Source organism: Odocoileus virginianus, chromosome 20, assembly GCF_023699985.2.
Source record: "Odocoileus virginianus isolate 20LAN1187 ecotype Illinois chromosome 20, Ovbor_1.2, whole genome shotgun sequence".
NCBI classification, from domain to species: Eukaryota; Metazoa; Chordata; class Mammalia; order Artiodactyla; family Cervidae; genus Odocoileus; species Odocoileus virginianus.
This window is the reverse complement of record NC_069693.1, coordinates 51,816,987-51,842,694: the sequence shown is the minus strand read 5'-3', so window position 1 is coordinate 51,842,694 and position 25,708 is coordinate 51,816,987. Positions and strand designations below refer to the sequence as shown.

The following is a 25,708-nucleotide window of genomic DNA, read 5'->3' as shown; positions in this document are numbered from 1 at the left end:
TGTTCTCCCGGGGCGCAGGCACCAACTACGACTACGTGCGCGAGTTCAAAAGGAGCACGGGAACCTGGCACCACACCAAGCCCCTGCTGCCCTCCGACCTGCGCCGCACGGGGTGCGCAGCCCTGCGCATCGCCAACTGCAAGCTCTTCCGCCTGCAGCTGCAGCAGGGCCTCTTCCGCATCCGCGTGCACTCGCCGTGACGCGTGGCCGCGGGACGCGCCGCTCCTGACCTCGCGCCGGCCTCCGCGCTCCGCGAGGGGACAGACGGCGGGGCCCCTCGCCCCGCGCCGGCCTCCGTGCGGTAACGCGGGTGGTTTTCTAATGCTTCGAAGCCTGGGCTTCAGCTCTTGTTCCGGAGAACATGTAAACTGAAAAAAAAACTACCAAGGTGGGGAATCCATTTCTCCTGTAGGTGTGTCCCTAGACCAACCGGGGCTAGGCAGTGTCCGAGGAAAAGGGAAGTGGGAATCGTGTAAAATATGGAAGTTAAAACCCTAAGGTGCATTTTCCCGGAGGGGATCTCACGTCTGACTAACCGCTGTGTTCAAGTACCTGGCTTTGGTTGGGGAAAAAAAAAATCCGTATATGCAAATCAACATATCCAAACATACCAGGATTGCTTTTCCACTGCACTTGGAAGGAGATATTATGCCTAACTCTGCCCAACCATTTAAGGGTTTGTGCCTAAAAATGTTAGTTTGGACTCGACGCCAGTTAGTCTCCACTTAACTACTAGCTCTCTACCCTAAGAATCTTTTTTGAACTAAATTATGATGAATCGAAACTAAGATAAAATTTCTTTTGTATGACATTCTATCTTAGTAATCTAAAGGGTCAGTAAATTAAGGAGTCAGGTGGCAGCCCTCCTGTGACTTTGAAGAAGTTGCAACTTCTGTGTTAATTCAGATGAAGATGCGTCATGCTGTCATGTCTGGGGTTGAGAAGGACCTCTTGCAGTGCCATTCTTCCTTTCCAACTAAGCAGAACCATTTTATAAATCTGAGGACATTAGTGAGTAGGGGATTTTATAAAAGAAGGACCCGAGTCGGACAAATAATAAAGGTCTGCTATGACCAAAAAAAAAAAAGGTCCAGAGAAAATATATAGGGATCAAAAACTTAAAAAAAAAAAAAATCTGCCTGAAAGCACACAAAGTCTTGTTTACTACTGTCTAGGGTTTGAAAATGTCTTAGAACGAGAATTCATGTTAAGAATCTAGCCTTTGTAGCAGAATTTTCTCAATGCCGTTCACTAGTACGAGTTTCTGACAAATTACATAGCAAGTAAAGTTTGGCTGGTAGAATAAACTACCTCAACTTAATTTCATTCTGTTCATAGTAGAGCAAATTAATCCTTTCCTCTCTCATCTCCATGTCAACCCACATTGACCCCTCTTCCCATGGGGGAAAAAAGTCTGTCATTAGTGGCACTTAACCTTGTAAGATACTTTGTTTTCCATTTGGATTATGCCACTTTCATGTGAAACCAGGGACTTCAAAGTGCTTGATGAGTTTATCATTTGAAATTTATGCAATATCAGATTTCTAATCAATATAGAGGTCTTTATTTCTAATTGTTTTCTACAGCTTTTTTTCCCCTCCCTCTTAGTATATGGCTATAAGAAGCAGCATTTAGTCTTAAAGATTAACAAATGTATAAATGTATCCTTTGGTTATAAATTTGAGAATAGGAATTTCTTCTGGAAACTTCCTGCCTAGAATGTTCATATGCTTTTCACATGCATATGAAACATCACTTGTGTTCTTCCACCCAGGGACAGTAGAAGGGGGACCTATGTGCAGTTTTTTTTCTTCTACTTGTTAGAAGTCAATCCAATGCTAGAAAAGGTCGCTGAGCAGCCTTGCCTGTGGGGATTCTGAAGAATGCTATGTGTGCACATTTGCTCTCCATCCTGGCAGAAGACATGGGTCACAGAGGCATGGGGTTTTTATCTTCTCTGTCAGAGGCACTAGGCCATTCACCTAGCAGATCTTACCTGTATGTCGAAGCCAGCCTCTTTGCTTTGTACCGTGTACCACTCAACTGTTGTCTGCACGCTTTCCCCAGGATGTCTTGGATGTCTTTTAATCACGGCAAACTACATGGCCACTGCAAAGAAAGAAAACTTTCTTTGTACAACTAGATGTTAATTTTATGGGAAATAAACTGCCGAAAGAGTGGGTTTTCTTTGGTAAAATGCCCCATACTGAACAGAACCCAGAAGCCACCACTGAGGTACATTAAAGTGGTAACCGATGTCCTGTTAAAGCCGTGACAGTCAGCAATTCTCTTTTCTTTAATTTCTGAAGTTTAAAGTTCTTTCCAGGCTACGCCAGGCCTCTCCAAGGAGACAGTTCATTGTTCAGGAGTGAATGAGTCCCTATTGCAATACTATCAGTGCCTGCATGACTTGGTCAATTCATTTTATAAAAGTTTTTTTATTATTATTATTTAGTTTGTTGACACTGTAGCTGCAGAAGTTAGGTAATGTTTTCTAAAAGTAAATTTGCCACATAATATGGGATGCAATAACCAACAAAAGCTGCTAAGTGCCAAACTGTTATTTTGTTATATATAAATATAAAAATATTACATTGAAGTGTCGGGATGTATTTAATTTTATTATGTTCCAAAATTAATCATGATTTTCTTGTAAATCACAGTTACGTTAGTATTGTGAAGTAAATTTGAACTCATTTCATGCAGGTTTGTGTTTTAACCATCCACTTATGCCTTGAAACATCCTTTCTTGGTAAATTTTTGATACTTCTTTTAACAGAAGGCCCTTTACCAGATATATGCTGAAATTAGTGGCTAAAAGTCTTAAAATTTTAAATATAATATCTTGGGGGGAAGTGCAATTTATTTTCATTATCCAGGTTGTCTCAAGTTAGAGTAAGTGAATATTGAAAGGATTTTTTCTAGGCTACAGTCTAAAGTAGGTTTGTTTGTTTCTTTGTTTAATACATCCAAACATAGTTTTTTGTTTTTTTTTTTTCAAAGATTTAAGTGTTTAATTTAAAATGAAGTTTTTAATTTTTTGTGATAGTGCTTATATCCTGTGAGACATAAAAATGAGTGTGAGAGGGGAGAGAGAGAGTTTGTGTGTGTGTGTGTGTGTGTGTGTGTGTGTGTGTGTGTGTGATGTGATTTGGTAAGTCTGTTTATATATGTTTACTTTTGGAATTGTTATTCCAAACTACATATATTATTGTCTCCTGGTGCTTCAGAGAAATTCTTGAGCCTGTGGCCCTTCAGCTTATACTACTGTGTTAAACTCATGTTGAGTGAATATATTGATGTATTTGTAGTTTGTACTAAGTTTTACTTGGCATTTGCATTTCTTTTCTTTAGCATAGTAAAAACAGTGCTTACCAACTCATAGTTGGTATACTGTAGGAATTTGGCCTAAGAAACTTCTAAATTCACCATTTCTTTCACTAATCCATTCTTTGATCGCCCTCAGGAGTTGATAGCTAACAGTAGGCTTTTTTCAAACTGTGCAGCAGCCGAAAAGGCATATTTGGGGGCTGGTGGACAGTATACTGTTTGTCTTGAAGGGTTCTTTCAGCTTGCACTACCACTTTAGTGATGGCACTCTCTTCAGCGATGCTTTGGAAGTGCCATTCCGTCCTTTACGAGCGGGGAGCTCCCTGGGCGATGCACCGGAGCTGCATCCTTTGTATTGACGTGAAGACCCGGCTCCTTTGCTGTGGCACCGCAGCTGCTCAGGGTAGCAGGCAGGGTTCTGGAGAAATGTGGTAGCTGCCTTGGTCCACTGGGTTTCTGCCTGGGGCGTTCTTACTACGGTGCGCCAGACCAGGGATCCCCAGCAATTTTCCAAGGAGCTCTAAAAACACTACAGTATTACCTTCTAGAGTGTTGGCTCTCTTGATTCAAGAGGCTGCCGCCTGTGGTCAAATGAAGACATGCAACTGTCCAGGGAAAGAATGAGGCGGCACTTGTACTGCATCAACTTTGAAGGTGCTGGAACCCCCTCACAGAGCAGCCAGTGGAAGGGAAGGGAAGGGTGAGGCTGCTTGGATTCAGGGGCTGCCCTGTGGGCTCTGAGAGAAGTGATCCCGCTGGGCACAGAAAAGCCCACCCTGGGTTTAATCACCAGTGTTGATTAAGCTCCTACTCAGAATTCTGCTTGGGCTTCTGGGGAGCATCACAGCAAGGCAGGTAAACTCCTCGTGGGAGGGACCCTACCTTAGTCTTCTGCTAATCCCAGTGCTCGCACACCGTAGGTAGTCATTTATTATGACCAGTGACTATAGTGGCCTTGCAATCCAAGTGACATTCTTCACAGGACTGAAAGTGACTTGCTTTTAAATGGGATTTTTAAATGAGAAGCTTTGTACACAGATGGGCTGGCCTGCTAACATAGAGCTAGAAACCTGTACAGAATAAAAAAGCAAAGTGCCTGACCTATATTATGCACAGCTCTGTGGCCCCTGTTTGTTCCATAGGATTTTTGAGGCCCTATCCTCAGCATACCTAATAATGCTTATCACATTTAATTTTGTTTTCACTGATTTTTATATGGGGCGCAGGGTCTTCCCAGAACACACTCTTTGACCCTGACCTGTCTGTGACAGGTGCAGTGGTCTCTGGTGGACAGAAAGCATCCTAATAGATACAGCTTCACTCCCCACTTCAGATGTGGATGGAAACCAAAACGTGGAATCCAGTCTGTAGACTCTCATTTCACTGTTCAGCCAATTAGAATATCACTTAACGTTAAAGGCATGCAAGTATTTTAATCATATAAGAATCACTTATAGTGTAACTTAAACTCCCAAACATATCCTTTACAAGCTACACAAATATAAACTGAAAGATCTTTGGTTTTCTTTGTCAGTTAGCTGTGGGAAATTTAAGAATTTACTAAAATCGTAAGAGCAGAAGTAATAAGTATTTGTGTTTGAGAGAGAAGCTGTTTTTACTTTGAAAAGCTGAAGCTTCACTTACCCTTCGCTTCTTTCCCACATTTAAGGAAAAGATACTGTGTCTTAGAATGTTGAGGAAAGCATTTTCTAGTTTTCTAGTAATCCATGAAGTCTCCTTTGAGGCTGGTTCAGAAATGATAGAAGTTTATGCTACAAGGGTGAGGAATGTGACACATGTGCTTAAATCTGAGGAGAACGTGAGCTCGGGTGAGTTGGTCCTGCCTGTTGCCAGTGAAGTCCCAGTGATTACTGAACTGGCGGCTTCATCTATTCTTTTTTTTTTTTTTTTTTTTGGCACACCACCTAGTAAAACTTCTAAATTTTTTGTATTTTTTCAGAGGTAATTCTATTATTTTAATTTTAAACATGTCTCAACTTTGTCACATTGTGATATGTGACATGTGAGAACCTCACATGTAACTATATCTCCTCTGGTCTGATTCGTACCCTTTAGGAAAGTTAGTTCTTGCTCAGTTCTACCTTTGAAGTTCTCTTAAGTGGAAGGACTTTTAAACTCCTTCCCTTTCTTATGAAATTAAATATTTAATTTGTTGTTCAGTCACTAAGTCTTGCCCGACTCTTTGCAACCCCATGGACTGCAGCACGTCAGGCTTTCCTGTCCTTTACTATCAGAGTTTGCTCAAATTCAGGTCCATTGAGTTGGTGATGCTCTTTAACCATCTATCTCATTCTCTTGCCCCCTTCCCCCCTGCCCTCAATCTTCTTACCCAGCATCAGGGTCTTTTCCAATGAGATGGCTCTTTGCATCAGGTGGCCAAAGTATTGGAACTTCAGCATCAGTCCTTCCAATGAATATTCAGGGTTGATTTCCTTTAGATCGACTGGTTGGATCTCCTTGCAGTCCAAAGGACTCTCAAGAGTCTTTTCCAACACCACAGTTCAAAAGCATCAATTCTTCAGTGCTCAGTTTTCTTTATAGTCCAAGTCTCACATCCATACATGACTACTTGAAAAACCATAACTTTGACTGTATGGACCTTTGTCAGCAAAGTGATGTCTTCACTTTTTAATATGCTGTCTAGGTTTGTCATAGCTTTCCTTCCAAGGAAAAAGTATCTTTTAATTTCTAATAACATTTAATATCTAATGTTTTAATATCTAATAACATTGCTTAATTAGCTAGTGAGACATATCCGTTGCCTTTTTCCTGTTGAGATAAAAAATAATCTTCTAAAATTGCTACTCAACTGAAATTTGGGCTAATTTTGATATTGGTGTCCCCATGGCCCAACAAAATTGTTTTAAATTCTTAAATCACTGTGATTTGAATTAGAGAAGGTGCAGGGTATGACAGCCCTCAGAGTCTGGGTACACACTGCATAAGATAATGTGGGCAAGACTTAGCCACTTCCTGTGACCCAAGTAAATGACCACTTCAAATAATTCAGACCCCAAGTGGCTATAGGTTCATCTTTCTGGTTGGTGAATTATATTTATTATAACTGCATTTTTAGCATTTCAGTAGAAGTTTTTAAGTACCTTATTTGTATTCCTCTCACTCATCAGTTACAAGGTGTACCTTAGAGCCTTGAATTACACTTTTTCAGGTTACACAGAGAAACTTGGTTCAAAGATGACTGTACAAATAGTTTGCTTCATCATGTTTCCTGTTTAATTGGATGAGAATCACACATGCACTTATTCCCTTGTTCTTCGTGTTTATAGGAAAAACTGTTCTCAGCTACCTCATTATGTAGTGTTGTGCTTGATCCCCTGCCAATTGAGAAGAATTCAACACATTCTGTCCTTTAACAAAAGCCTGGAAGCAAGCAGTAAGCGGCCTTGAGGAATACAATTCTCTAAGGCGTAGTTTCCATTTTACTTTTAATCAGGAGGAACAATAATTCTCCTAGAGCTGCTGCAAAGTGATTACTTGAAACTCGACTTGAACTTTAAAGAATCTTTACAAGGCTATGTTTTCGTAGCATAGAAAAGTAGTGTGTTTAAACACCACTGCTGTGTAAAATAGTAGGTTTCATCACCGTGGTCATTCACAGCAGATAGGAAAATGTGTCTGTCTGTAATTTGACCCAGTGTTTGGGATTCAGATGCTTGGGGTAACCATTCTTCATATTCTATAAGGTGCTAGTGGGAGCAGTTTAAGGATCTAAGAGGTGTATTTTCATGAATTTGTTTCCCAAGAATCTTACCTTTGATGAAAGTATAGGGCTCCTCATGAAGTTCCTCTGTTCTTTTAGTTCTGATAACCTGGGGTTTTACAATGAAACTAAAAGTGCCGAGTTGAGTTGACCAAACACCACAGAACTGCATTATACTTAAAATCACAAGTGATCGGATTTGCCTGGTGTGTCAGTGGAATGGCCCCAGCTTCCTCCTGTATAGGGTACACCTGGGCGCTGTCCTCCCCAGAATCAGTCAGCTTACCTGGCTGGTGAGTTGGGGGCAGCTCCCAGGTCCTTCAGTTCTTGTAGACAGACCTTCCCTTCCGGGGTGGTTTCTTATTAGGAATTACCTAGGACCCCTCATGGCCAAAAAGAATTGTGCCCATTCCTAAAAACCTGGCATACTAGGAATAACTTACATACCAGGTAAAAATCTAAAACCTTCACCGTCCCTGTGCATTAATAAGATTTAATGGTTAGGCTTGTGCTTTTCATATTAAAGGGCTTGCTCCCCTCAGCAGAATTCTGGCAAACTTCTCAGGTGGATCTAGCCGTGGGCCATGCCCTCTTTTGGTTTCCAAGAGAGCCAAGGTTCACCCCCGGACAGCCCCAAGCTTCCTTGGTTGTAATGATTTTGAGGAAATTGTAAACATTCTCTCTGCGACGCCAGGCGAACCCGGTGGTTGTGAGCATGCGTGGGCGTCGGGGCCCGGTGCATGCTGGGTTTAAAGATGGCTCCCACCACCTCGTGCCCCTCGAAGCCCGTCACCCCGGAAGTAGAGGATGGGCGTTCACCTGCCGGGGTTCCTGTGGAGAGACAGCGGAGTGAGGAAGGTGAGAGCTTGGCACCTTGCGCACAAATTGTGGGTGGTCGGGACCTCGGCTCCCGTTGCTGTCCGTCTCAGGCGCAGTCTATGCCCCTCGCTCAATATCCCGGCCTCAGAGCTTGCTTCATGCTTGCATCCGCCGCCACATGATACACAAGCAAACGTACGTTTGCTTTTACAAGATGCATATTTTTTGGATCCATGATACCGCTCTCCTGCTTCTCTAAAACCTGGAATTCAGGATAATTCTAGACAATGGAAACACCCCAGGATATGTGTTCAGGCTATTTAGAGTGGTTATAAATATCCTTTGTTTCAGGGTTTGCCTGATGAAGTACTCTAATAATACTAAACTTTCTGGAAGTTGAATTTTTCTTTTTTCCCTAAAATATAAAAGGTAAGTAGTCAATGCTAGTTAAATAAATGATATTTTCTAGGTCTCAGTTTGAGATCACTAGACCTAAACTACTACTCTGAACTTGGATGTTGTGTGGAACCTAAAGACAGACTGTGTTACGTGTGTGTGTGTGTGTGTGTGTGTGTGTGTGTGTGTGTGTGTAGAACTTCTATACCTTCAACTAAAGAAAGGTTATTTAACAAAGTGATATCAAAAGTGAGTTACTTAATCCTTTTATAAAGTTACTTCCTTTCCAGTTCAGATTATGGACTGCTGGATTTAGTGGTACATGACTTATCCAGGTTGTTTTGCTTTCAATAAGACATTTTATAAAGTCATTCTTGATATTTTTGTGATGAGAAAAGGAAGTAGAAATAGGTTTAAAGTGGGTGAGAAATAGGCGTTATTGATGAGAATGGGCCCTTGTGTCCACACAGATGGGAATAATCTAGCAGTGTGCTTTTTTTAATGTTTTCTTTAATAACATGTATAAAAATATAGATGACAGAAGCATTGGGTGTTAGGAGCTTATTTTACAGTCTAATAACATGGCTAAATATAGTCTTATGTCCAGATTCACAGAAGACAGTTCCCAGTTGAAAGGGAAAGAAAAAAAAGGGGGGGGGGGGAACTGGGGGATGGGGTGGGAATCATTAACAATTTGAACATAAGCCAGCAGTTTAGAGTAGTACCCTCGTCTGTTTGTAGGGGCTGGTAGTCAAACAAGGAAGTCTGTTTTGTCCACCCGCTGTACTGATGGGCCCTGGGAACCAGCATCTAGGAGGATGACAGCCAGGGTGGTGGGCGTTCTGGAAGCTCTAACAAGAAGCTCTGGAGGCCCCAGACTCCGGCCTGCTGGGCTTTAGAAGGAGCAGGTGTGCGTGTCCCAGAGCACTGCCTCTTGGCTCAGGCTAGAAGGCAGAAGCTATAGAGGTAGAATGTTTCTGTCACTCTTAGAACTTTCTAGAATTGCCTCATGATAAACTCATGATAAAACAGGGTGCCTCCTGTGGTTCTGAGCGCTCATCTCTGAGGATCACCCCAAAGCTGCCCTCTGTAGCTGTGTCTTGTGGGTATGACGGAGTCAGCCAAGGGAGTCTTGCACAGTGTGCAGATATTGTCACAAGCTCCAGAGCTTGGAGGTTCTGTGAACAGTTTAAAAAAAAGGGGGGGGGGGAATGTTTGTACTTCAGCTTTCACATTGTTTTGGGGGGAGAAGAGTCTTTGTTTTTTAATGTGTGCTGTCTCCCATCCTACCTGCCCGCCACCCGCTCACCGTCTCCTGACTATGGCCACTGGTCCAAGGCTCAGCCAACTTGAGCATAATCTTCATAAACAGACAAATCTCTAGAGATTTCCCTAAAACTGTAATTGTCAACTAGACAGTGATTCTTGCTTTTTCTATACTATTTGTTGTAAATCTCTCAGTATCTCTGCCAAGTTAAGAAAGCTAATAAGTCAAAATCGTATTCTTTTAAGCAGGGCTTAGGTGACCTGGGATGCCATCCAGGGGACCATGCAGTGGGGCCAACTCTCCCAACCTCTTTCAGCACCTTCCGACTCCAGGAATGGGTCCCCTCACTAGTGGGTCACTTTGTCATCCCTTGGGAAGTGTCTCCAGAGGACCCTCCTCCTCCCAGGCTCTGTCTACCCCGCTTCCATGAAAGCTGTGCAGCGGGGGCTCCACTCCCTCTGTGTGTCCTCCCGATGCCACCTGCCCCAGAGCACAGGATCCAAGCAGAGGCTGGGCTAGGCCCCCAAGTCCAGATAGTCAGGAGGGTGCCGTCCACGTTGCTCTCCAAATCGGTGTCTTCTGCCCACGCCCACGGTCGTCATAATCCTCGGTTTGACCCAGTATTGATTTACCTCCTGTGTCCCACTGTGCCCACACGGGCTGCAGGCAGGATCTCTGAGGACGCAGGCCCTTCCCACAGCTTCTCCCTGGGCAGTCGAAGTACTTTAGTCAAGGCAGAAGGAGTTTATTTTGGTCATGTTGTCAACTGTACCCTTAGTCACATACTTTTGCAATCACATCTCCACCCTGCCCTCTGTTCTCATCCCATAGCTTCTCCCAACCTGATTTTTTTTAGCTGCTTTAATTAAGTATCCAAGAAAAGGGCGGGGGGGGGGGGGGTAGGGGGAGGTGCATGGTGGTGGTGAGGGGCAGGGCCGGACTCTTCTGGTTCCCCAGACTATTAGTCTAACAATATGTGTTGAAAAGGCATTCTTCTGGGAGCCCCTAACCTGGCCTTCATGACCAGCACTTTCCACAGCCAGAGAGCCAGAGAGTCACCCAAGCTGGGCAGCTTCCAGGGTCTGCACCATTCTGCTCCTTCCACATGACAGCCGGGGGGTGGGGTGCAGGGAGCAGAGCCTCAAGTCCCCCCGCCATGCTGTCCCAGGCATGGCCAAGTGCATCTCAGCAACTCCTTAAGCAACTAGACTAGAATAGCCTCCCTGGGGCCCAGTCGTCCCCACCTTCCACACCTGCCCTGGAGGTTCTCAGGGCTCCTCCTGGAGCCCGGGAAAGGGGCCCCCTTGCCACAAGTTCTACCTCAGCACCCAGCCACCTGGCACTGTGCAGGGCCCACCTCTTCATTTTCCCCTATTTAGCTCTGCTTAGAAACACACTGCACTCCAAATGGTGAATAGGATTGGAAATTAGAATTACTCGTTTACAATAAGAAAGAGACCCATCTCTTCATATTGTTGTGTTTTTTTTTTTTTTTTAAGGAATTTTTGCTTCAGAAGAAACTCTAGAACATAAATGTATTCTTGTTAATCTAGGCATATACTCATTGAATTTGACTATGCTTTGTAAAAAAAAAATTATGTAGTAACGTGGGGCAAAAGGGTGTCATCAGCTTAAAAACAAACCTTCAGTGTCGGTGGGTTTAGCATTGTTTTCCTGTAGGGGACTTCAGAAGTCCAGTGCTCCATAAAAACAGGTTATCAGCCACGTTCGACGGGGTAGATGATTTTATGGTGGGAAATGTCTCAAGTGGCCTTCGGTTGAGAAAAGCACAGGCTCTTCTAGCAGCACTCAGTTTAAAAAAGTATCAGTGGCTTTTTCTGCTGATAGAGTTCTTTTCATTTTGACTTGTCTGTTAACACAGCTTTTGTCTGGTTCCTCATTCCTGTGCCCCTTCAAGTCACCAGTGACATAGAAACACTTGTTTTGTTTTTAATAATACCCCTTGTGAATTGGTACGACCATGAAAAAAGGAACCCTGTTCTCAGCAGAACTTTTGAACTCCCATCACAGCCCGTTCCGCAGTTGCACCGACAGAGCTGGGAGTGGTCAGTGGATTTAACCAAAGCACCTCCCTCCTCTACCCCCTCCCTCCCATCCCCATCAGAAACTGTACTGCAGAAGCACCGCAAGCAGGCCCCCGGCAGCCTGTTTTCTCACTGTGTGTTCCTGGCGACAAGAGATGCTCGTCCATCCATCACTCGTCCTAAACATGTAGATTCATGTTTTCTCTCACTGACCCCAGTCTTCTCCCACTGTGAGAGAAGACTGCCAAGAGAATTCCTTGAAACAGGGCCACAGATTCCGTTTGACTCTCCCAGACTCAGGGCTGACCTTCACAGCGGGCCTTGGCCCGACAGAACGACTAGTAGATATACCTGTGACCAATTTATGTTGATGTATGGCAAACACCCATTGCAATATTGTAAAGTAATCATCCTCTGATTAAAGTAACAAAACAAAAAACACTCCTGTTAGCTGGTTGCCTGTGCAATACCAGCCACCATATGTGACAGAACCAGTTTTTAGCACAGTCTTGATTTGTCATTTTGATGCTTTTAATGCCACAAGGCAAAGTCCACGAATACCAAATTCCCAAAATACCATACCGAAATTCATCCTGTTTTAAATGCAGATCTTTGTTTAACATATCTACTTTTTCTGACATGGTACATAGAGTAGTTTTTCATTTAAATCCCGCAGCTCTTATTACCTGGTAAGCTTCCAAGTTGACCAGTCTACTTAGACCTGTTTTCAGATGAGGTTACATTGTGTGTGATAAGGTATCCTGATCTTTAGAGAGAGACCTACTAGTGAAAAAAAACTAGAGATTTGCAATGAAACATATATAAGCTAGACAAAAGACATTCTAGAGAAAGTTCAAAATATTTCAAGTACCGGGAAGTTGCAACTTGTAGAATTATCCTGCCCAAATTCAGTAGGCTAGCAGAGAAATTGTGCTAATGTGATTTCATTGAAATGTCACGTCTCAAACGTTCTGTGGTCCAAGTGTACTCGTTTGTTCTGTGGAGTAATTTTCTATTCTGTTGCCGGTATGAAACTTTAGTGAAGTTGAAGTAAATTTGAATTAGTAACCTTTCTTATGAAGTTGCTCTATGGTTTACAAGTAATCCTCATGCAGAGAGGCTGTGTTAACTTTCTTAAATTAAGTAGCACGCACTTTGTTTATCTGCTTCGGTTTCTTGTGGGGTAACTACGGGGTCACCCCGTCTCACGAGCACAGGATTTGTGCTTTGGGAGCATACTGCAATTGTGCTGTTCTCTTGTACTAAGGATCAGTGAAAGTGTTTTATCTTTTTTATGTAGTTTGTATTGACTGGATTTTATAATTGTAAGAAAACAGAAACAGAGTGTTGTATTTTGATCTGAAATTTGTCTATGGTAAAGTAATTTTGTTTTATGTATTGGAAGTTCATTTAAAACTTGAAATATTTTCTAGAAGGGTACCGAACAAATGAATTGTCTTTAAGCTGTTTAATTAACCTAATAAAACAAATTGATGGGGAAGGCATTGTAATTGATTCTCATTTTTACAGTGGGTCCTGCTAAATTAGCATTGTCAGTACAGCTTGGCTTGACCTGGCTTCTGAATGGAGTGTGGTCTTTTTATACCATATCTTGAACGGTCTGAGTGTCGGAATCCTGGCTCACGGTGTAAGCTACACTCTCCGTTCCCACACTCCATAGTCTTTGCCTTGGTGTCTTCCATTCTCCATCAGGGTCAGTCTCCATTCAGTCTCCCAGAAGACAGTTTCAGGTTTCCTTTCCTTGGAGGAGAGAAAGACCTTAGACTTAAGGAGGAACAGAGGCTCTTGACATCAAGGGTCTATTTAGAGGTTGGAGAATTCTGTGACAGATAGGATTCTCTGATTTCTTGCTGTCCTGCCCAGAGACTACAAAGCTGCAGAGATCAGGGAAGCTGGCACAGGCAGATCTCTACCGAAGATGTGAGGCAGAGAGACTTTCCCAGCGAGGTCAAAGTTACATACGTAAAGTCTGCCAGAATTGCTCCCGAAATCACATGGAAAGAAGAAACGGAATATTCCTCTTCAGTTGCACAGTGTAGTGCCAGGTAGGTTTGGAAGTTGGCTTTAAATTTTTTCCACGTCCCATGATGACAAGAAGGTTTTATGGCCCTGCGGTCTGTCAGCCTTTTTATCTTCGGTGGGAGGGAAGGTTGCTGTGGAACCCTTTGTTTAAACAAAGCCTTGGCCAGAAACCAGTGCCCAAGTTGGCTGGTTGCAGAAGGGTGTGGTCAGAGCCATCAGATCCTAAAGCCCGGCCATTCGATGTCCAGGCCTCTGCCAGCAGCTCCAAGAGGTCCATGCTGTACCCACCCACTCCTGGGACACCTTGGCAGTCTCTGCCCTCTCAGAGCCTCTGTTTCTTGTCTGTAAAATGAGGCTTAAGTCACTGGATTTCCTTGTCTGGAGGGCAAGGACGTAATTCCTCCTTATATAAAACCCTGGACTAGATCATCCTCCCCCTTTTGTATCTACATTACCTGAGGTGTCAATCTGCTCACAGCCTGTCCTACAGAGGAACCCAGTTCTGGGGGAATACCCCCCCAGATGACCTGTTCTTAGTGGGGAGAGGGGCGCTTTGCTAGTTTTGATACAGGTGAAGATGGGACATCAGGGGTTGACCGCATCACCCTCCTGATACCGTTGCTGGTGTCAGAGGGTAACACGTCTTGTTGACCAGCTGCGGACAGGGGCTGCTTCAAGTACTTCACATGTTAACTCACTTCATCCTCAGAACAACCCATTTCACAGCAGAGAAAACTGAAGCCCAGAGATCGGCACTTGGCCAGACTCAACAGGTTCAGTGGTGGGAGGGCAGAACTGGATTCAAGGCCAGGCAGTCCAGTGGCCTCTCTCTAGAAAAGGGACAGACCTTCTTGAACGCCTCTCATGTTTATTTAATGGCCAAGGGTGGAAAATTAAATAGTTTCATGGCCAAAGGGGTCAGTCAGGGAAGGTTTCCTGGATAGGAGGCAAATTAGTAGGTCTGCTGATACCGCCACCATTTCAGCTAGAATAGAAGCTGATGAGCGCCAAGACCAGCTCTGAGTGAAGAGGGTGTGTGTGTGTGCGCGTGCACGCATGTGTGCACATGTGTTGCTTCGTCTTAAGAGAAACCTGTAGCTTTCTGAAGAACTGACTTCATTCATTTGTGTCCACTGCCTGTGGGGTTTTGGAGCAGCTTCTGAAATGTGGGTGTGAGCAGAGTATGCTCCTCATCGCCCCTATGAAAACAGTTCACACACCCTGGGATGCTGTCGTGAAACAACAGCAACAGGAAAGGGCAAGTGTTGCTGAGGGTGTAGAGCACCCGGGATCCTCATGCCCTGCTGGTGGGGAGGGACAGGGGTGCAGCCATCATGGGGAACCACTCGGTGTCTCCGCCCCAAGTTCAACAGGGTTACCATGTGCCCCAGCACCTCACTTCCAGGTGCGAGTCTCCAAGAGAGATGAAAACGGGCTCAAACCAGTGTTCACAGCAGCACCACTCACATTAGCCCACAGGTGCAAACCACCCACCGGGCCACGCAGAGATGAGTGGATTCACCTCCTGTGGTCCATCCATAAGACATGCCAAGTGAAGGGAGCCAGTCCCCAAAGACCACACATTATACCATTTATCTGAAACATCCAGAGACACGCAGCAGATTCACGGTTGCCAGGGCCTAGGAGGGAAGAATGGGGAGTGACTGCTTATGATGGGTTCCCTGCAGATGAAGAAAATGTGTTGGAACCAGATAGAAATGATGCTTGCATGGCATTCAGAATGTACTGAATGCCGCTGAATTACACACTTTTAGATGGTTTGTGTTGTGTGAAGTTTCCCTTGATTAAAAAAAAAAAATGAGGGATTGAATATGGGGAGCAAAAAAGAGAAAAGATCACCACTACATGCTGGGTCGTTGGGAAGATTGAGGAAGAGGAGAAGCCACTTGGCAGCCCCAAGTGGTGGGTCCTGTAGATACCCCCGCGGCAGGCAAGATTGAGGCTGGGGGGCTGCGTGTCTGGTGTGTGCAGAGTCAGTCACCCGTGTGTGTGTCCCCTGGTGTTTGAGGTGTTCCACCGACTTTTTCCTCACCATCAGGAAATTGAAAATCTGAACAGATTTTCTCAGATTCAACGGGAACCAGTCTGCCTGTGAAACACCAGACCGCTGGATACAAAGCCAGTTGGCACCACCATCCCCTCCTTGGGGTACTTTCTTATCCCCTGTGCCTGGGGGACAGAGGCCTCATCCTGGCACGTGGTGGGAGCTGAAGGGACCGCAGTGTGCTACCCTGCCCTTGCCAGTGCACAGCACGACCCTGCGCTGGATACAGGGCTCTCAGCTCTGTAGGGGCTGCTGCTTATAAACAGGACACCCGCCCCGCTGCCCGGCCTGGCCTGCTGCTTCCCCAGCGGCAGCCCCAGCCTCCTCCTCCCCCTCCCAGAGCCGGGCAGGACTGTCAGACCCCTCGCCCAGGAACTGTGGCCACTCCTAAAATGTTTGCAGGGAAAGGCAGCAGGCGCTCCTGCAGGCTGGAGGCGGGGTGCTCAGAGAATTCCCAGCCTGGGGATCTTACCGTAAGGGTGGGTGTATTTTTATCCAGCAGGATATACTTATCAGCTACAGCCAGGAAAGGGGAAACTGACTTAACAATTCAAGCCCCGCCAGATTCGCCATCTCTGCAGTAGCTGTGTTTCCCCAGTGCCGCTGGGAGGCTGGGAGGGAGGAGGGAGAAAGAGGTTATCACCTGCCTGGGGTGCTGGTGCCCCTCAGCTGCCTTCCCTCCCATCCTTTAAGCTTCCCAGAGACTTCTGGGGGGCAGCATCCATCAGACACTTGCCGTCCAGTGGCGGGACCTCTGCTACTGGTTACCCTCACACCGTTCCTAAGAGTGTGACCCTTGCCTAACAGATAAGAACGTCACAAGCCATTTGAGTCACATGCTGCAAGTCATGTGGCTGGTCTGAGGCCAGGCTGGGATTGGACCCAGGCCTGTTGATTAGGCTGCTTCTGACAATTGTCCTTTTGCCTTTAAGCTGTCTCTTTGTCATTAGACACAACACTGGAGGCTCTGCACTAACAGGGCCTCCACTCTGATGGGTCTGCACAGCACGGGCCTGGAGACACAGAAGAGCCAGCTGTGCTCTGGGGCCTCCCTTTGACCATCCTCGCCCTGTAGAGAAATCACTAAGATACCTTAACTCCTGTGGCCAATGGAACGATGCTTCCTGGGCCCCCAGGTACATTGATGTCCTAATCCCCAAGCCAGTGAATCTGTGACCTGACCTGGCAAAAGGGACTTGGCACATAGGACCTGAGTTACGGATTTGAGATGGTAGACTATGGTGGATGGTCCTGGAGGGCCCCGTCACAGCCAGGATTCTTACGACACGGAGGCTAGAGGACCGCAGAGAAGAGGTGACAGCAGAAGCAGAGGTTGGACTGAGGCAGGGCCCCAGGCCAAGGACTGTGGCCAGCCTCTAAAGCTTGAAGAAGGAAACACATCCTTCCCTGGAGCCCCCAGAAGGAGGACTGTCCTGTTACACCTCCATTTTAGCCCAGTCAGACCACTTCTGACGTCCAGAACTGTGAGATAATAAATGTGTGTTGTGTGAAGCCATTTGGCATGAGGTAACTTGTTACAGCAGCCCTAGAAAACTCATACAAGCCCACCCTCCAGAAGTTCCACCTTGATTGTGGTGGAGGGGCCCAGCCACAGGACCCAGATGACTCTAATGATCAGCCAGAGCTTCGACCCACCCATCTCCCAGACATCTTTCTTGCATCTGTCTAGGTGATGCATAGATCTTACATTTGCATAAATGATGCATCTGCTTCCAGTTAGCTGGACACTGCCGAGGCTTTCGTTGACCAGAGCTTGCCAGTCCTATGCCTCCAGGTTTGAGCCATTCCAGCTTCCCATCCTGTACAGGCTACAGCAGCAGGCCCTGGGCCACCCGAGTCGCTGCTGGTCTCTCTCTTTACCCAGGCTTCCTTCAGACAGATGAGAGTCTAGACAGACCTTCTTGTCTTCACCAGTGCCCTCTGCCAGTAGTCCCTCTCAACTTCTGTAGAAGTCCATCCCCCAAATTGCAGCCCACCCCTTGCACAATATGTTTTCTCAGTCTTTGGGAATCCCACCATGTTACTCCCCAACTGAAAAGCCCTTTGCTGATGTTCCAATGCCTTGAGAATGAGACCTGACCATGCCATAGCCTCTGAACCACTGCAAGGGGCCCCTGCCCACTGCTGCAGTTTCCTTCTGTGTCGCCTGACACCTCACCCTTCAGCCCCAGGGGCCCTCTGTGACCACAGGGCATTGGCACCTGCTGTGCCCCCTCCCTTCACTCGTCCTGGCTTCTCATCCTTCAGGTGCAGCATCAGTGGCTCGTCTTTATGGAGAACTTTTCTGCTTCTCTCCTCCGACTCTATTAGAAAGGGTGGAAGATGCCCAAAGGGTCTAAGGGCTTCTAAAGTGAAGCAGAAGTGTAGAGAACCAACTGCTGATTCTCTGCAAATAACAAATAACATACACATTACAAATAACCAAGCCTGGGCTCTTCTCAGTCCCGTAGTCTCAGAAAGCATATAATTCTTCCACAGGTAGGAGCAATGTTTCACTTTCCTCCTTAGCCCGGCCCTACTGTCAGAACCACAATAGCTGAAGGGTCCTAAGCAGCCATAGACGCTTGACCTCAAGGTTAGAAATCAATACAGAGGGACTTCCCTGGTGATCTAATGGCAAAGACTCCGAGCTTCCAATGTAGGGGGCCTGGGTTCAATCCCTGGCCAGGGAACTAGATTCCACATGCCTCAGCTAAGAATTGGCATACTGCAACTTGAAAAAAAGATCCTGCATGCCACAGCTGGAACCTGACATAGCAAAATAAATAAATATTTAAAGAATGAAATCAATAAGGAGAGGTGAGAACTTTGACACCCCATCTGATGGAGGCCAGACTATCACACTGTGGAGACCAAGCAAGTATCTGTGGGCCTGATTTCTTTTGCCCTATTTCATCACCTGGTTTATATCTCTCCTAGCCTGGAGTAGATTGAAAAACATGGCCATATCATTTTGCAGCTGCTCCCACAAAAAAGAGGAAGGGAGTTAACTTTCCCATCTCCTGAATCTAGGCTGGTCTGGAGACTGACTCTGCCAATAGAAGGAGGCAGAAATGACAGTGCACTGGTTCCACCCCAAATGGCCTGCAGCTCTGTCTTTGCCTCATGAAACCCTCTGGCCACCATGTAAGGAGCCCTCAGGCTAGACTGCTGGATAATAAGACAGCATGGAGGGAGAGAAGATAATAGTGAGGCCAGATGACACCCTCTGGTTCTGGTCCAACCACACAGTGACACCTGAGGCTACAAATGACCTCAGGCGAGACCAGCGAAAGAACTGCCCAGCTGCCCCCGGCCTGAATTGCAGAACAGGGAGGAAGTAGATGATGGGCGTTTAAGTCATATGAATAGGAGTGTTTGTTAGGCGTGGGTGCTGTGTGTGCATGCTCAGTCATGTCCAACTCTTTGCAGACTCTTCTGTCCATGGGATTTCCCAGGCAAGAATACTAGAGTTGGTTGTCCTTTCCTCCTCCAGGGGATCTTCCCAGCCCAAGGATCGAACCCACTTCTGTTGCTTCTCCTGCATTGCAGGTGGATTCTTTACCACTGTGCCCCTTGGGAAGCCAGCAACAGGTAACTGATACATAGCCATTATTACAGTCTTTCATCATTGATGTTTATTTACCTTTTTGTCTCCCATCTTTGCTCATCCACTTTCCCACACACACCCTGTAACCCCGGCTCCATCAGCCCATGGAGCTGTCTTGTTCCCTGTGGGGTCCCTAGAGCTTCATGTCATGCCCAGGAGGTGCTCAACAAATATTTGCTCAAGGAATGAAGAAATGAATGTTTAAGTCAACAAAGATTTGTGATGCCAACCTCTTGTCACAAAACACCAAGCTGGAGATGAAAGTGACCTGTTCCCCCAGGAGGGAACTCATAGCATCCTAGACTTGGGGCTCATCTTCCATCGTATAATTTTAACCAGGAAATGTAGGGAGGTCCCTTAGACCCCTGGCTGATGTTTCAGCCACATCCAATTCTGGCATGCAGAGTAGAAATGGTATGGCTTTACACTTGAGCAAATTTGGGTGTGGATTCTGGAGCATCTAACCCTTCCGAGCCATGGTTGACTTTAAATGGGAAGAGAGGCAGGGATCTCCCCGAAAGGCTGTTGGGGGGGCTTCCCTGAGCTGCGTGTACTGCCTGTGAGGGATATTGCTCCATGCCTAGAGGAACTCAGGAAGTGTGAGTCCTTTGACATCTTTGGGGAAACATCATCTTGGGGTTGGGGAGCATTTTCTGACTTGCTTCCCAAGCTTGGGGTCTGCAGCTGGGGCCAGAAGAGCAGAGATGAGGATGCTCAGCTCCAGAACTGCAAACAGAACCCATGCTGGTCCCTGAGTATGTTCTCTCTGTCCACAGTCAGGTCCCAGTTAGGAACATTTTAGGCAGCAGAGGTTGGGTGCCAGGTTCACTTTCTCTGTCTGCTGTTTGCCAGCCTCTGGCCTCCCCTCTCAGGGCCAGATCTGAGTCTATAACCCGCACAGCCCTTTCCCAGCTCAGCACAGCCAGGTGCCCCTCATTAGGTGAGGTGAACGCAGTCCGCCCTCCAGGAGGTCACTCTGGCCACCTCCCAGGCCACCCCCGACACAACAGCCTGTGACTATTTACTGTTCAGTTGCTCAGTCATGTCCGACTCTTTGTGACCCCATGAATCACAGCATGCCAGGCCTCCCTGTCCATCACCAACTCCCAGAGTCTACCCAAACCCATGTCCATCGAGTTGGTGATGCCATCCAGTCATCTCATCCTCTGTCGTCCCCTTCTCCTCCCGCCCCCAATCCTTCCCAGCATCAGGGTCTTTTCCAGTGAGTCAACTCTTTGCATGAGGTGGCCAAAGTATTGGAGTTTCAGTTTCAGCATCAGTCCTTCCAATGAACACCCAGGGTTGATCTCCTTTAGGATGGACTGGCTGGATCTCCTTGCAGTCCAAGAGACTCTCAAGAGTCTTCTCCAACACCACAGTTCAAAACATCAGTTCTTTGGCGCTCAGCTTTCTTCACCGTCCAACTCTCACATCCATACATGACTACTAGAAAAACCATAGCCTTGACTAGACGGACCTTTGTTGGCAAAGTAATGTCTTTGCTTTTTAATATGCTATCTAGGTTGGTCATAACTTTCCTTCCAAGGAGTAAGTGTCTTTTAATTTCATGGCTGCAATCACCATCTGCAGTAATTTTGGAACCCCCCAAAATTAAGTCTGACACTGTTTCCACTGTTTCCCCATCTATCTGCCATGAAGTGATGGGACCAGATGCCATGATCTTAGTTTTCTGAATGTTGAGCTTTAAGCCAACTTTTTCACTCTTCTTCATCACTTTCATCATAGGCTTTTTAGTTCTCTTCACTTTCTGCCATAAGGGTGGTGTCATTGGCATATCTGAAGTTATTGATACTTCTCCTGGCAATCTTTATTCTAGCTTGTGCTTCATCCAGCCCAGTGTTTCTCATGATGTACTCTGCATATAAGTTAAATAAGCAGGGTGACAATATACAGCCTTGACATACTCCTTTTCCTATTTGGAACCAGTCTGTTGTTCCATGTCCAGTTCTAACTGTTGCTTCCTGACCTGCATACAGGTTTCTCAAGAGACAGGTCAGATGGTCTAGTATTCCCATCTCTTTCAGAATTTTCCACAGTTTATTGTGATCCACACAGTCAAAGGCTTTGGCATAGTCAATAAAGCAGAAATAGATGTTTTTCTGGAACTCTCTTGCTTTTTCGATGATCTAGCAGATATTGGCAACTTGATCTCTGCTTCCTCCGCCTTTTCTAAAACCGGCTTGAACATCTGGAAGTTCACAGTTCACGTATCGCTGAAGCCCGGCTTGGAGAATTTTGACCATTACTTTACTCTAGTGTGTGAGATGAGTGCAATTGTGCGGTAGTTCGAGCATTCTTTGGCAGTGCCTTTCTTTGGGACTGGAATGAAAACTGACCTTTTCCAGTCCTGTGGCCACTGCTGAGTTTTCCAAATTTGCTGGCAAATTGAGTGCAGCACCTTCACAGCATCATCTTCCAGGATTTTATATAGCTCAACTGGAATTCCATCACCTCCACTAGCTTTGTTCATAGTGATGCTTTCTAAGGCCCACTTGACTTCACATTCCAGGATGTCTGGCTCTAGGTGAGTGATCACACCATTGTGATTATCTGGGTCATGAAGGTCTTTTTTGTACAGTTCTTCTGTATATTGTTGCCACCTCTTCTTAGTATCTTCTGCTTCTGTTAGGTCCATGCCATTTCTTTCCTTTATTGAGCCCATCTTTGAGTGAAATGTTCCCTTGGTATCTCTAATTTTCTTGAAGAGATCTCTAGTCTTTCCCATTCTGTTGTTTTCCTCATGTCACAAACCTCCATCCATAGTTCACCAGAATGTGGTCCCCTGGAGAAGGGAATGGCAAACCACTCTCAATGGCAAGTATTCTTGCCTTGAGAACCCCATGAACAGTATGAAAGGGCAAAAAGATAGGACACTGAAAGATGAGCTCCCCAGGTCGGTAGGTGCCCAATATGCTACTGGAGATCAGTGGAGAAATAACCCCAGAAAGAAGGAAGGGATGAAGCCAAAGCAAAAGCAATACCCAGCTGTGGATGTGACTGGTGATAGAAGCAAGGTCCGATGCTGTAAAGAGCAATATAGCATAGGAACCTGGAATGTTAGGTTCATGAATCAAGGCAAATTGGAAGTGGTCAAACAGGAGATGGCAAGAGTGAATGTCAACATTCTAGGAATCAGCAAACTAAACTAAGATGGACTGGAATGGGTGAATTTAAATCAGATGACCATTATATCTACTACTGTGGGCAGGAATCCCGTAGAAGAAATGGAATAGCCATCATGGTCAACAAAAGAGTCTGAAACGCAGTACTTGGATGCAATCTCAAAAACGACAGAATGATCTCTGTTCGTTTCCAAGGCAAATCATTCAACATCACAGTAATCCAAGCCTATGCCACAACTGGCAACGCTGAAGAAGCCGAAGTTGAACGGTTCTATGAAGACCTACAAGACCTTTTAGAACTAACACCCAAAAAAGATGTCCTTTTCATTATAGGCAAGTGGAATGCAAAAGTATGTAGTCAGGAAACACCTGGAGTAACAGGCAAATTTGGCCTTGGAGTACAGAATGAAGCAGGGCAAAGGCTAATAGAGTTTTGTGAAGAGAATGCACTGGTCATAGCAAACGCCCTCTTCCAACAACACAAGAGAAGACTCTACACATGGACATGACCAGATGGTCAACACCAAAATCAGATTGATTATATTCTTTGCAGTCAAAGATGGAGAAGTTCTATACAGTCAGCAAAAACAAGACTGGGAGCTGACTGTGGCTCAGATCATGAACTCCTTTTTGCCAAATTCAGACTTAAAATGAAGAAAGTGGGGAAAACCACTAGACCATTCAAGTATGACCTAAATCAAATCCTTGTTTACTGTAACCACCACTCAGTGCAGACCTGCTCTATGTCTGCAGTCATTTGAATCCTCACTGAAACCTGCAAAATGTTTTTAGACAAAGAAATGGAAGACCTAGAGAGTTGCAGTCATTTGTAAACTGGTATAAAGGAGGCCAACATGTATCAACCTCCTCGCAGGAGAGGTGTTTGGATGTTTGGGCGGAGGGGGTGGGGGTGTGGCTGGGACCAGAGCCACGGGCTGGAGTTCTGCAGCCTCTGCCTGCCACCTCATCCCTACTGGACCTGAATTTCTCCTGGCGCAACCCAGGGAAGCCAGAGGCCAGCAGCATGTGACTTAGAAAGAAACGGGGCGGGTCCCTTCTCAGAAATTCCAGGGACTCGGCTTAGTCCAGGCGGAACTCACACAGCCCTCGGCAGAGGCAGGGCCGGGATGACTTCATGTTTGGGTTAGGGACTTTCAGGATGGGACAAAGCTTGTCTTTATTTCAGAGCTGATGACCTCTTGTCTGAGTGGGTGACCTCCCTCCTAACTGATGAGAGATAAGATTCAAACTCCTAATGACATAGACCCACAAGGCATCTGAGCAGCCCACCAGCACTTCCTGACACCTGCTGGGTGCCACCCACTGCCTGGGTGCCTGGGACACTGGCTGTGCCGTGGAGACTCTATCCTGATAAAGCTCACCTTTGCATGAGCATTGGCATCATCTGGGGAGCTCTGACAAACACCTGCACTTGGCCTCCACCTGAGACCAATTAAATCAGAATCTCTGGGGTGGGACCCACACTTTGGCATTTTTCTAAAGCTCCCAGGTTGATTTGCAGCCAAGGCCAAGAGCAACTACATCAGTGATTAAAAGCCCAAGTCTGGTGAGCATTTTTATCTTGCATCAGACTCTTAAAAGAGTTTTACATATGAAAATGTTAACTGATTTGCTCTTCATGTGACCTTTGGAGGTAGATACTACAGTCATTATCCCTATTTTACAGGTGAGGAAACTGAGGCAGGAGTGCCTGGTGCTAGAGAGTAGCAGGCCCAGGATTAAAGCCCAGATGGGCTGATCCCTGAGCCCGTGCACTTGAATACCGCACAGTGTTGCCAGGTGGGATAAGACTGGTCTTGCGTGGATGTGGAGGAGAAAAGGATCTGGAAGTCAGAGCGGGCCACCGGCCAAATACAGATGTCACTTTAGTGGGGAATGCATGGGGTTTTTTTGGCGTGAGAAAGACCCTAGTTCAAATCCAAGGGCTTTCACGCCTCCGCTGCAGGACCCTGGATCAGGAAGTCATTTAACATTTCGGTGCCTCAAGTCTCCACACGGGTGAACACCGAGCTGTTCTGAGACGGCAAATGAAAACACCCAGCACAGGGCCTGGAAAGCGGCAGCGGCGTCGAGGGTGTTCAGTGAGGGCTAATTCTGGTAATTCCACCGCCCCCTCTCTAGCCCACAGGAGTCTCCGCAAAGAGCCCTGAGGGGCCCCTTAGGACCGCCGGCAGCTCAGGGCGCACCCCCCGCGCGCCCCCCCCCCCCCCCCCAACAGGGCCGAAATGGATTCGTTTTGAAAGAACGTTGTTACAACAGACTGTTCTTCCCCAGCCAAGACGTGAGCTCTCTTTAATCCACACGCCTGATCACACGGCTGGACTCGGCCAAGCCCGCTTCGCGTCCACGCAGCGCGGGCTGACGGGAGCCCCTCGGGAAGGCCCGCGAGAGCGGTGTGCGCATGCGTCAGGCCCAACCGTCGCCTCAGGGGCCTCTCCGGTCAGGCGCGACCTCACAGCTGCTCGGGGGTCGGGGGCGGTAAACGGCTCCGGCGGGAGCTGGAGCAAGGCGAGAGCTTCCCCACCGCCTCGGGGCGGGGTGGGAGAGACGGGGCGCGTGTGTGGGGCCGCCAAGGTGAAGGTGGGAGAGCACCGGCCCGGCCCTTGGCTCAGGCAGGGGCATTTTTTTTTAAATTATTTACCTTTTCATTTTATTTTTTTCGGCCGCGCTGAGTCCGTTGCTCGGCAGACTGTTCCGTTGCCGCGAGTGGGGCCTGCGCCCTAGTCGCGCCGCACCGGCCTCTCGGCGGTGCCTCCCCTTGTTGTGCGGCGGGGTCTCTGTGACTGTGGCTCGCGGGACGCAGTTGCCCCGGACACGTGGAAGCCTCTGGGCCAGGGACCGAACCTCTGTCCCCTGCATCGGCAGGCTCACGCGAAGCCACTGGACCTGGGCATGGGGCTGAATCTTTGAGGGCCTCAGTTTTCTCCTCAGAAAAAGGGACTTGCTAACAGAAGTGCGGTTGAAACTCGATCGGGGTGATGCCTCATGGGCAGATCATGGCCACTCATTGAGTGGTAGTTATTAGCAATAGTGGTTTTTATCCTTTCAAATAATGTGTAATAAACAGGAGGAGTGGCTCTAGCCATAACACAGTTTAATGCTGTGATACCATGAGCTACTGCAAATCCAGTATATAATGTCTGATAAACAGTAAGTTATATCAGTGAATTTCCAAATCCAACAATAGTATTGAATAAAATATCCATAAATAAGAATTGGTGTATCCA

The 25,708-nt window shown here is 46.5% G+C and overlaps 1 protein-coding gene and 1 long non-coding RNA gene across 2 annotated transcripts in view; one reads left to right on the top strand and one right to left on the bottom strand.

Moving 5' to 3' along the window:
- Positions 1-8,922, top strand: part of GAN (gigaxonin) — a 53,106-nt gene extending 44,184 nt beyond the window's left edge. Inside the window, exon 11 of the mRNA XM_020903713.2 lies at positions 19-8,922. Within this exon, the coding sequence (XP_020759372.1) occupies positions 19-200 (182 nt within the window). The 3' untranslated portion in view covers positions 201-8,922. The remainder of the gene's footprint in view (positions 1-18) is intronic.
- Positions 8,923-11,879: 2,957 nt separating this feature from the next.
- On the bottom strand, positions 11,880-25,310 carry LOC110143939 (uncharacterized). Its single transcript, XR_002315749.2, has 3 exons — positions 25,123-25,310; positions 16,180-16,318; positions 11,880-13,360 (listed from the first exon to the last, which is right to left on the bottom strand). It is a non-coding gene; the product is annotated as an uncharacterized lncRNA (long non-coding RNA).
- Positions 25,311-25,708: the final 398 nt, after the last annotated feature.